This window comes from Ursus americanus, chromosome 30 (genome assembly GCF_024610735.1).
Source record: "Ursus americanus isolate L20-20 chromosome 30, mUrsAme1.1.p, whole genome shotgun sequence".
Taxonomy (NCBI): Eukaryota; Metazoa; Chordata; class Mammalia; order Carnivora; family Ursidae; genus Ursus; species Ursus americanus.
Genome location: NC_142156.1, coordinates 32,955,340 through 32,968,013, shown reverse-complemented (window position 1 = coordinate 32,968,013; position 12,674 = coordinate 32,955,340). Strand labels below are relative to the sequence as shown.

General features: G+C 49.0%; 1 gene segment (V, D, J or C); it reads left to right on the top strand.

Moving 5' to 3' along the window:
* The first annotated feature begins 8,932 nt into the window (after nt 1-8,932).
* Nucleotides 8,933-9,431, top strand: LOC123803619 (putative non-functional immunoglobulin lambda variable 5-48). The segment is given in 2 exon segments: nt 8,933-8,978; nt 9,091-9,431. Coding segments are annotated over 2 exon segments (387 nt in total).
* Nucleotides 9,432-12,674: the final 3,243 nt, after the last annotated feature.

The window sequence follows — 12,674 nt, the reverse complement described above, 5'->3', positions numbered from 1 at the left end:
CCAACAACACAACTAGGCAAGTGGTGGGAGGAGCACAGGGTGATTCATGCTGAGGAGGCCATGTCTCTGAAGTAATGACTGAGGTGTGGTGGCATCTGCAGCACAGGCTGGGACCCCTGGGGAATGAGAAACCCTGGCCCTGTATGGGGATGGGTGGTGAGCCAGGCAGGCTGAAGTCCAGAGTGTCTCTCTCTGCTCAGCTCCAGGATATCCCTCCCAGTCAGCAGTGAGTCTGGACTCTGAGACAGCAGGGGGCTGTGGGCCTGTCCCTGTGGGTCTGTTGGGGGGGCAGTCTCAGCTGGGCCCCCAGATCTGGAGCCCTGCCTTGTGCCCTCTGCTCAGTGCTCACTGGGGCCCAGGAGAGGCTCCACAGCTCTGCCCCACACTCTGCTTTCCCCAGATTCAGGCCCAGAGACCCCAGGGAAGGGAGCGATTTGCATGAAGGGTTCCTCTCTGCTCTCCCAGGAGGGGAGAGGGTAAGAGAGGCTTTGTGCAGGCCTTTCACCTGTGGGCTCAAAATCAGAGCCTGGGGCATCCCCACCATGGCCTGGACCCCTCTCCTCCTCACCCTCCTCACTCTGTGCTCAGGTGACTGTCTCTTGGAAGTAGGGGGACTGATCAGGGTGGCCCCAGGCTATTTCTTGCCTCTATTTGATAACTCCTTGTGAACAATCATCGGAGACTCACCCGTGCGTGTCTGCGCTGCTCTGGCGCTGGGTCCTGGGCCCAGTCTGAGGGGACACAGGAAGCCACCATGGCAGGGTCTGTGGGACAGAAGGTCAGCCCTCTTCCCTGGAAACAGCAAGGACGCTGGAGCACGTTACGTGGGCTGGTAGCCACAGATGCCTCATGATGCCCCCAACACGCTGATGCTTAGAAGCACTAGGCCCTCAGGGACCCCAGCTCGGGTCTCTGGCTCTGACGCTGGGAACACTGCCTCTCTGACCGTCTTGGGCCTGCAGCCTGAGGACAAGACTGAGTATTACCATTCAACCTGGGATGACAGCATCAACAATGACACCGTGCTACAGGCCCATGGGGACCTGAGACACAACCTGCCCCTGTTCCCCAGGGCCACTCCCATGAATGCCTGTGACAAACAGACAGGGAGACCCTGGAGGGTCTGAAGGTCTGACTGTGTGAGCACAAAACAACATTACAAGATCAGTGACAGTAGCTTCCTCTCCTGCTGCTTTTTTCTAGAACCAAAACAAATGTATTAAGATAATTTGCATGTCATGCACTGATTTCAGGTGTACAATTCAGTGGTCTGTAGGGTATTTACTGAGTTGAGGAACTACCATCAAGATCAAATTTACATTCCATCACTTGCAGAGAAACCCCAGAGCCACCCACAGTCAGGCCAGTGTCCCCCCTGCACTGAGCCCTCTATAGCCCCCAGTTCCCTCAAACCAGCCCCTTGTCCTCTGATCAGTGATGTTTGACAGGATACAGTCACCTTTTGCAGTAAATTCTCTGAGGATGGTGAACACTAATTGATTATTTGTGTACATTTTTGCCCTTTCCTTAAAGAGGTGTCCCTTCAGAGAGTGAGAAACCGGAGTAATCACGTACAGTGTATATGAGCCATGGTATCTAGAGATAAGACATGTTAGTGAGAATAGACAAGGACCTGGTGAGCTGCTGAAAGCCACTGGGCTCTCAGGGCTTTGGTCCATGTGGAGATTGGTGCATTGTGACCAGCAGGGGGCGCGGTGGGACTGCCCTATGGTCCCTACATGGCTGCTCAGTGAGGACCCTTCGCTCAGTGAGTCTGACCCTGTGTGCTGGGCCCTGTACTCCCTGAGGGGGAGTCAGCAGCTGTGCCCTCTCAGCCCTGGAAGAGTCCCCTGAGCAGGGTCCTGTATGGTCTCAGCAGGTGCTTACTCCCAGGGCTCTCCCCATGGCTGAAGCCAATCCCCATCCTCCTCAGTGTGTGGTGTAAGGTGAGGTCCAGTGCCAGGGCTCAGGGAGGGGCGGGGAAGTCAGTGGGTGGAGCCCATTTGCAGGGACAGTCCCTCCAGTGGCAGAGGGTGGAGGAGAAAAGGAGGCCTGGGGCAGCCTGGCCATTTGTGATGAGCAGGGGCTGGGTCAAGGGGCTGGGATTCCTGTCCTTAAGCTCCTCTCTCAACGACCACATAGGAACAGGACGTGGGTAGTGGGTCCCCGTTCTCAGGCTCCATCAGTCCCTCTGGCTCAGATATTGAAAAGTGTTACTCTGGCCCCTGCCCATCACCCAGGAGGGTCTGTGTTTGCAGGTCCATGTCCCAGCCTGTGCTGACCCAGCCGCCCTCCCTCTCTGAATCTCTGGGATCATCCCCCAGACTCACCTGCTCCCTGAGCCGTCACTTTGTGTTGGCATCAACGATATATACTGGTTCCAGCAGCAGCCAGGGTGTTCTCCCCAGTATCTGCTGAGGATCTACTCAGACTCAGATAAGCAGCGATCAGGACCAGGGCTCCGGGTTCCTCAGCTGCTTCTGTGGCTCCAAAGATGCCTCAGGCAATGCAGGGCTTCTGCTCAACTGGAAGTTGCAGGCTGAGGATGAGGCTGACCATTACTGTGCTACACATGGTGGTGGGAGCAGCTACCATTCCTCACAGTGTCTCAGATCACAAGGAAGTAAGTCCGGGAACCAGAGACCTTGTCTCTGAGCCTCTTGTATTGAGAAGCTTCTGTGCAGGCTCCTGTAGGCGAGAGTCCCCTGTAGGGAGAACTGTCCTTGAGGAGGGAGGAGTGACACACAGACTATGCTGCTGCCTGAGCCAGCACAGGTATCCCAGGAGCTCACCCAGGTGAGGGGATAGAGCAAAACTGCACATTCGCCCGGCTCTGGGATAAATGAAAAGGAATAAACACTTTGAAAGTGATAACCTCAGTCTCTCCCTTCTGTTGTGTCTCCTTTACTATTCACAGAGAATTTTCTGCTTATCACAGTCTTGGTCTTAAATTGTATGTTTAGAGTCCATATGTTAACACACACCCTGGTCACAGACACAATCTTCTCTTTCTCTGAACCGGCTACAAATAGTCATGACTTCTTCAGACACACTGACATCATCCCCCCTCCACAATCACCCTGTTCTTCTCTCTGTTCCCACCTCCCCCAGGTCTTCAGTCTCTCTCTGGCTCTTCAGGTCTGAACAGTCTCCACACTGGGATTTCAGAGAAAAGTGACAATGTTCTTTCTGTCACTTCCAGTCTCCAGGGTCTTCCTCTAGGGAGGACAAGTAGCAGAAATTGCACCAGCATGAAATTCCTTCACCATCTGCTTCCTGCTCTCATACCCAGAGTGTAATTCCCACTTCCCAGCAGCCTCGGCCGATCTCTGTAATATGTCAATAATATTATTGTATTTCCAAAATATGAATGTTCATTCAGTCTTTGAGGGTTGGCACATAGAAGCTATTGGTGTATTTAATTTTTCATCCTCAGAATGACTGAGGCCCCACAGAAGGTCAGTGTTGACGTACTTGACATAGGAGAGAGTGGCTTCATACTTTAACATATACCAACGGTTTTTCTTGTGGCTGAGAATATTTGTTTCTAAAACCATCAGGACACTAACTTAGCCACACATTTTTCCTCCATCAATGAACTCCCACCAATTAGCCCCCTTCCAAATGCCCTCTGATGGGCCCCCCAAGGAGACAGCAGGGTTACATGGAGCACAGAGGAATGGCTGTGATGTGAGGATGCAGGAAATGGGGGCTGCATGGTCACCCCCTGTCCTGTGATTCCTCTGACCTTAAGACTGCACAGCTGTGAGATTTGTGTCCGCGGGGTGAAAATGGACAGATGTCTTCCATTCCACAAACCCAACCTTCTGACTCTGAGGATGTGTTACCAGAGTCCATCTCACCAAATTCCTCTTCCTTGTGTAGAATCCCTCTTCATGCGAGGGTTGTGACCTTTCAGACACTGGTCTTCTTTAGCTCCAAGATCCAGGACCCTGGAAGTTCTTACAGGGAGCCTGCTCTGGGAATGGGTTTGCATGGAGATCAAACCTCAGGGGGTGGGAAAACATAAGAGGGACAGAGGGACACTTGCCCTCATGCTTGGCCTCTGAAGGAAAGCTATAGTGATAGTACATGGAGAACATTCTCATTCTGTGTGTGTGTGTGTGTGTGTGTGTGTGTGTGTGTGTGTGTGTGACCCCTCTCTCCTTTCTCCTGTCTCACAGTGTCCTTGAGTCCATAGTTTCCAGGTGTCTCTCTCCCTCAATAAGTCAGGGTCAACCTGGGCTCACCCAGCCATCCTCAGCATTACAATCTCCAAGAGGCAGAATCCCTATCAGCAAGTACCACCAGCGATACTGAGGGTAACAAGATTCCTGTCACCAGGACAGCCATGGCATGCCCTGAACACCTGCTCTCCTGGGACGAGGCTGATAATCAGGAGTCACGGAGGGAATCTCTGTCGCTGTGGGCAGCTCAGCTCTGGACACTCTTTGGGCTCTAGTGTGTGCCTGAGGCTGGTCAGTACATTGATTCTGGGGAAATAGCCTGGTGATGGGGACAGGAGATACATCCTCCCAGGCTCGCGATCCTGGATGACACTCCTCAGTCACCCTGGTGACACCTCCAGTTGGCTGGACTTCTGATGGAAAGTCTGTCCCAGGCCAGGGCTACAGGGCCTGTGATATCACGGACACAATCCCCTTCATCTCCATGTCTCCACCACTCACCTGTGGGACCTTTAACAGAATCCTCTGGGTCCAGGTGGCCTGGGGTAATAGCAATTCCTTGCTCTACTCATGGGTGGTGGAAGGAGCACTTGCTCTATCTGGACATGCTGGACACAAGGTACAGGGACGAGAGCTTTGCACACATCAGAGGGTGGTCTGACCTCAATCCCCTCTGTCCTGGAAGCTCTGACTGGATGTGGAAATTCCTTCACTGAGACGGCTCTGAGGTTCATAGGAACAAGCTCCTTATGGGGTTTCACTGGGCAGCATATCCGGCTTCCTAGCTGTAGCTCCAGACCTAGGACACAAAATTTATGATAAAAAAAAATAGTGATTTTTATAAAGTTTACAAATTTCTCTTTTCAACAAAGAACAGAAAGCATCCCTTCCCCATTGTTGTTGCATCCATGGTTTTCGGCAAATCAGTACCCATATTCTCTCTGCAATAAGTGCACATTTGGAAAAGGATACTTGTCATTGCACCTGCATCTTCACAGGACTTTGTCCTCTGGCTTAAATCAATGAAACCAGTTTCATTGCTAATCATTAAAACTGAAAGCGAGCATAATTCTGTCCACAGAGATTTACCCCAGGTTTATATCTAATCACCCAAACATGGAACCGAACTGAGATGCCAGCAAATAGGCAGCACATTTATAAAAAGGGACAGAATACATAGTATGGTTAAAGTTACATCACATATGGGAAGCAGCGAACACTCTGGAGACAGTGCAAACATCTGCAGTTTCTTGGAGGATAAAAGAGACAACAGGGTTGATCATGTGAAGAAAGGAAAATGTTTCTGAGCAACAGAATGATTCTATAGGATCCTGTCACAGCACTGAAATGACACTATGACACTGTCAGAGTCACTGAACACTGTACAGCCACGTGACAGAACCCAAAGGGTGCAGGTACAACTCATTTGGGAGGTTTGAGCCCCTGAATGGCACGCGGACTGTGACAAACCCACGTACCTGCAGCACAGACGTGTGAGCTCAGCTCAGGGCAGGGCTCAGGGGACACTGCTTAGCTGAGTGATGGTGAAAATGAGTGGAGCCCGTCAGTGTAAAGTCACAAGAGACTGCGTGTGAGCTCTGTGCTCTAGTAGGTAAGCTTGTGTCCCGTGGGGAACAGGTGAATTATGTTCACAGGGCTGCACTGCATCCTGGAATTGAACAATCAAGTCAGTGGTGGAGCCAGATTTCTCCCATTAGGAATGGAAGTTCACAGAAATAACCAAGGAAGGAGGCTTGAGTGAAGCGTGTGGTCACGGGTTAGAGCTGGAACTGGCAGCTTGGAATCGTGTGTCGTTTGATGTAGACAGATAATCACCTGTGGAAACAGTCACCGCTCTCTAATACCATTCTCCCGGAGAACACGTGGGCTTCTTTAGAGAAATCTTTTTTTTAAAAGATTTTTATCTATTTATTCAACAGAGATAGAGACAGCCAGCGAGAGAGGGAACACAAGCAGGGGGAGTGGGAGAGGAAGAAGCAGGCTCATAGCGGAGGAGCCTCATGTGGGGCTCGATCCCAGAACGCCAGGATCACGCCCTGAGCCGAAGGCAGATGCTTAACCACTGTGCCACCCAGGCGCCCCTTCTTTGGAGAAATCTTAATCTCCAGACCAGGAATTCCATAGGGTGAGTGTGGAGCACTTTCTAGGGTCAAAAAGTGAAGAAACCTTCAAGTCAAACACAAGCACATCAGCACACCCAGCACACACACACACACACACACACACACACACACACACACACCAGGGTGTGTCAAGGAGCTCAGGAGCCAACTTAAAATGCTTCCATTGTGTAAAACTGGAAAGATGTGAGCAACCAAATAAATGTAATAGTATCAGGTTATAACTCAAAGTCTTAAATAGCTGTCCATGGTCCATATTGTTCACTGTTTGAACAAATGAATAAATGGAGGAAGAAGAGACACATTCCAGCACAGACAGATTTAAAGTAACAGGTGCAAACACTTAGTATGAAGGGTATCGGGCATGATCCCCACTCAGCAAGTGTGGACAAAGTCACCCAAACAAGGAGAGTCTGAGAAAGTGTCACAGTGAGAGAAGCTTAAGGAGCCATCACAACTAAATGCCACAGAGAATTCTGAACTGGATCTTAGAACAGCAAAGGGACATTAGGTAAAAACTAAGACAATCTGAATAAAATCTGAATAAACCATGGTTGTTAATTTTTATGGGTTGAACTGTATCTTCATCAATTGATGTGATAAAAGTTCTAAAAACTCTTTATTTCAGGATGTGACCTCATATGGACATGGGGTTGCTGCAGATGTAGTCAGCTAAGGTGAGACCAGTAAGGTTTACTCTCATGTGTCATGGATTTTTTTTTTCTCTCTCTTTGGTTTTCCTCTGACTCTATGGTTGAAATGATGCTGAAACACATCACAGTATTTTAGAGAACAGAACCTAGGAATCCAACCTTCATTGTCAAAGAAGGCCCTCATATTACAGAAAAAATAGAGAAAATGCAGTTTTTTTATTACTGTGAATCCATGAAGGCATTTACCAAATGAGCACCATGAAGCCTCGATCTTGGTGGGATGCCTTGTTCTGGGAGCCCCTTGATGTAGGAGTAGAGAAAGAAGTTCTAAGAAGAGGGAGGTCCCTTCTACAGTGTAAGGATATATTTCCATCCTCACACTGAGAATAACTACAAAACTGGACTAATAAAAAGGAAAATGAATCCTAAGTATATCAGAGTGATGCAAGACATACTGAATTCCCAGGTTAACCGTAAAAGGAAATGAAAACTAGAGTGGGAAGTGTGAACAGTGGACACATTTTTGTTGATAGTATTTTAGTCTCATGACCAATGCAGACATCAAATGCCAGGGCCTGTGCCCTGGGGGTTATGGGAAGTTCCAGGAGTCTCGTAATACAGCAACACCAACATTAGTCTCACTGTAAGGATGGAGACTTTTATCAGGTGTGAACCAGCAGTGAACTCTGGGAAACATTAGGCCACTGAGTGAGTGTATCCTTACAACATTCTCTTTCTATGCCTTTCCCAGAAACAGCCCTTACGATTTCTGCAAAGCAGCTCCACTGTCCCCTGCCCAGTGACAGAGCTGCCCTGATGCACAGCTGGGTCATCCAGCTTTGTCTAGAAAGTCCTGTAATTACATAGGCACACATTTCCATCTCCCATGGAACAGCGCTCATCCTGGAGTGAGAAATTACTGTAAACGAGCACAAAGATCAGAAACATAGTACGGGTCTCCCCAACATTGGAAAGTTCTCTTTACACCACTTAGCTTTTATGGAATATTTACATTCGTAGCTGCTTTTAGTACTAAAAGAAATCTCAAGCAGATTTTCAGTTTCACACACACACAAAAAAGTGTTGACATAGCCCGGAGCATTAGTTGTGCAGGGAGCCTCTACAGGACAGTGCAGAACCCAGAAGCATGAGGGGGGCCTTCCAGCACCTTCCCTGAGATCTACACACAGCAGCTCAGCATTAGGCCACCAAAGCTGTGACCCGTGTATGTTATCATATATGCTTTATCTCCATTTGTGTTGAACATCTGAATGCAGATTGTGTCCTTTGGGATTAGAGATACCCAAGAAAAGTTATTTAACCTTTGAATCTGGAAACATGCAGAGATTATCATATCAATTAATGTTACATACTTCTTTGCCTCATGCCATTGGGGCTTCCTAAGGTTTGTTGGGGATGATGTACTTTCAGACAGCAGGGGAAACATGCACTAAGACTTGGTCCACGGATGTGTGTATCCACAGGGATGTGATGAGCTGCAGAAATCAGCTGGGCTCTCAGGGCTTTGGGACACAGGGACCACTGTGCCCATGACCAACAGGGGGCGCCGTGGGACTGCCCTGTGGTCCCTACTCATTCACTTCTTGAGGAACTTTCACTGAAGGGAACTTGGCCTGGGGATTGGGGTCTGTGCTCCCTGATGGGGACTCAGCAGCTATGTCCTCTCAGCCCTGGCAGAGTCCCCTGAGCAGGGAGCTGTGTGTGGTCTCAGCAGGTGCTTCCTCCCAGGGCTCTCCCCAGGGCTGAAGCCACCCCCATCCTCCTCAGTGTGTGGTGTTAGCTGAGCTCCAGCACCAGGAATCAGAGAGGGGCTGGGCAGTAACTGGGTGGAGCCCATTTGCATGGACAGCCCCTCTTGTAACAGAGGGTGGAGGAGAAAAGGAGGCCTGGGGCAGCCCAGCCCACTGTGGGGACCAGTGTCTGTGTCACCATGGCCTGGACTCCTGTCCGCCTTATGCTCCTCTCCTATTGTACAGGTAGGGACAGACCTCGGACAAACTGGCAGCTATCAAAGTCACTCTTCCTGAGGTCAACTTCTTGTTAAATTTCTCCCTCTTTCTTGTTCCATTAACCACACTGTGTTTGCAGGTTCCCTGTCCCAGCATGTGCTGACCCAGCCGCCCTCCCTCTCTGCATCTCTGGGATCATCCGCCAGACTCACCTGCACCTTCAGCACTGGATTCAGTGTTGGCAGCTACCAAACATACCGGATCCAGCAGCAGCCAGGGAGCCCTCCCCAGTATCTGCTGAGGTTCTACTCAGACTCAGATAAGCACCAAGGTTCCGGGGTCCCCAGGCACTTCTCTGGCTCCAAAGATGCCTCGGCCAATGCAGGGCTTCTGCTCATCTCTGGGCTGCAGGCTGAGGACGAGGCTGACTATTACTGTGGTATGTATCATGGCAGTGAGAGCAGCTACCATTACCCATAGTGTCTCAGATAAGGAGGAAGTGAGACAAAAACCCCTCCAATGACAGGTCTTTTCCCTGAGCCTCTTTTATTGAGAAACTTTTGTGGAGGCTTGTAGGAGAGAGTCCTGGTGGGAGGACCTGACCTGGAGGAGGGAGGTCTGACACACAGACTATGCTGTCGCCTGAGCCAGCACAGGTGTCCCAGGAGCTCACCTAGGTGAGGGTTAGTGCCCGCCTGCACATGCTCCAGGCTCTGGTGTAAATTAAAAATAATAATAAATATGCAGTGACTTTACGTATATGTAGAAGGTTTGGCCACCAGCCCCATGATCAAACTGACAATATTTCCATCACCTTCTGAGAAATCCCCAACGCACCTGCAATCAGGCCAGTGTCGCCCCCCCCCAGCTCAACGTAATGTGGCCCCCAATTCCCTCCTGTCTGTGGCGAGCTCCCTACTGTGCACATTTCACAGGGACTGAACCACCGAACAGGCGCCATTGTAGGTGCTCCATTCACTGGCAGGAGCAGCGTGTGCACTGCTGTGGGGACGTCAGCGCCACCGTCTGTAAATATGGAGATAATGTCATGCATGTACATGTCACCCTTTTGTGGAGACCTTGCTGATCTATCTGGATGCTTCCAATTTTAATGCATAGGATGTTAAAATGTTCATGATTTATGTTTCCATAGTGGTTTATAAAATAATTAAGGGTTTCAATATTTTTCATTTTTATTTTCCGATATCAAATATCCCTTATCAAGTTTTTTGTGGGTGGGTTTTGTTCAAAATAAATAATTTAGCCAGTGGTTGTTTTATTCTGTTTGAAAAATAATATTACGTGTTAATTAAAAATTTTTTTTCTAGTTATTTTGGTTTACTTCTCATGGGAGTTGAACTGTGTCTCCCCCTCCTGTTTTCCTATTTTCCTGTGACTGGCCAATGCTAAATGTCTCCTTCTCCTCTTTTCCCATCACTATGGTGTTTCCAGGGCTCCCCTCCTGAGGTTCTCACCCCATCTGCCCACAGCACTGCCTCTGAGACCTCCTGGTCACCCTGGATGCCTGTCCTGTGGTCGGGACTCCCCCTTGCTGTCCTGTGTCTTCACACTCAGGGTACTTTCTTCTCTGATGATGGTTCAGGCCACTGCTACCTTCCCCTTCTGTCTCCCATAGACATTTTGGAACTGACTTTTCTTCCCACTGACGCTCAAGACATATGGAGTTAGTGTGGGAGCGAGGCCGCCCGGGTCTCCAGTTTATTTGTGCATTTATGTATTCTATTGTTTTCATTTACAGGACCTGAGAAGTTGGTGTATGACGTATCTCATGTGTTAACATGGTATGAGTCTTGTGTAGTTTCCTGTCTTCTTAATTGTGGAGGTGTTTTGAAGACGTATTATTTTTGTGCAGTGGAAGTATATTGCATACATTTTAAAAATATTAACAATTATAAATACTTTTGAAAAGGATTCTTCTTCCCTAATACCCTGGATGAAATTGGATCCTCTCAAAGACTGTATATTGACATCATAGCCCTTAGGACCTAAGAATGTGACTTTGGGAGTCGGTTAAGATGGTGGAGGAGTAGGGGTCCCCTTTTTCAGCTGGTCCCCTGAGTCGAGCTGGATAGGTACCAGACCATCGAGAACACACACGGAATCACCTGAGACGAAGGAAGATAATCTGGATCTCTACAAATGAACACCACCAGCACTGAGTTTTGAGGTACGAAGCGGGAAGCCATCAATCCATGCACAGATATCGGAAGATAAATGGAAGGGGGAGGGAGCCTCCGCACTTGGATGCCAGGATGCGGTAGCCACCTGCACTGGGGAGCGGGCTAACTTGCTGACCGGCACCCGCCAGAGAACAGACTGAGATCCTGAGCTGGGGAATGCTCACGATCAGTCTGAAAATCGGAGCTCCAGAGTGCGCACGAGCCACACTGAAATGGAGCTACGGAGTGGGCAGGGGTGTCTGGCGGCTGGCAGTGTTAGAAACACAAAGGACAGAGACATGCGGGTCCTGGAAGTGAGGGCTGGGATGCAGGCTGTGGGGCGCACATCCCAGGACACTGTAGGGTTTAGCAGCACCAACAGAAGCAGAGTTAGAGTGGCCAGAGGAGCTCAGTGGAGAGTGGACTGCAATCCCTCTGTCTGAGACAGAGGCTGGGATGTGGCTACTGCTGCTCTGACTGTCAGAAGAGGCACAGCAAACCACCAGGAAAAGCCGCCAGAGAACAAAAGCCTGGAAACACCGGCTCACAGTGTGCCCATCCCCATCCCCCCACTCAGGAGACAGGGAGACTCTACCCAAACAAGGTTGCCTGAGTATCAGAGCGGCAGACCCCTCCCCCAGAAGGCAGACTGAAAAATCAAGAAGCCCATATCCCTAAGTTCCCTATAAAACAAGTGCACGCTGCCTGGTTCCTGGTCAATAATTTGGACTCTGGACAACCCTGCAACCTATCCTCATCAGAATGACGAGAAGGAGAATTCCCACCCAGCAAAGAAAAGACCATGAATCTGTGGGCTCTGCCATGGAACTAACAGATATGGATATAACCAAATTATCAGAAATGGAGTTCAGAGTAACAATGGTCAAGATGATGTATAGACTTGAAAAAAAATATTAATGAAAATATAACAAGAATATAGAATCTCTAATGGCGGAAATGAGAGCATATCTGGCAGAAATTAAAAATACTATGAATCAAATGCAGTCAAAACTAGATGCTCTGATGGCCAGGGTGAATGAGGCAGAAGAATGTATTGGTGAATAGGAGGATTGGTTATTAGTAGAAGAGAAAGCTAAAATAGAAACTGGGCTCAAAAAACTCCAATCTCAAGAATATAAGTTATGGGTGATTACTGACTCAATGAAATGTTCCAATGTCAGAATCATCGACATCCCCGAGGGGGTGGAGAAAAACAGAGGTCTAGAAGAGATATTTGAACAAATTTTAGCTGAAAACTTCCCTAATCTAGCAAAGGAAACAAGCATTCATGTCCAAGAGGCAGAGAGGACCCCTCCCAAGCTCAACCACGACAAACCTACACCACGTCACTTCATAGTGCAATTCGCAAATATTAGATCCAAGGACACAGAATTGAAGGCTGGCAGGGCAAAGAAATCTCTCACGTACCAAGGCAAAGGTATCAGAATTACGTCAGACCTGTCTACACAGACCTGGAATGAAAGAAAGGGTTGGGGAGGCATTTTTAAAGCTCTTTCAGAGAAAAACATGCAGCCAAGGATAC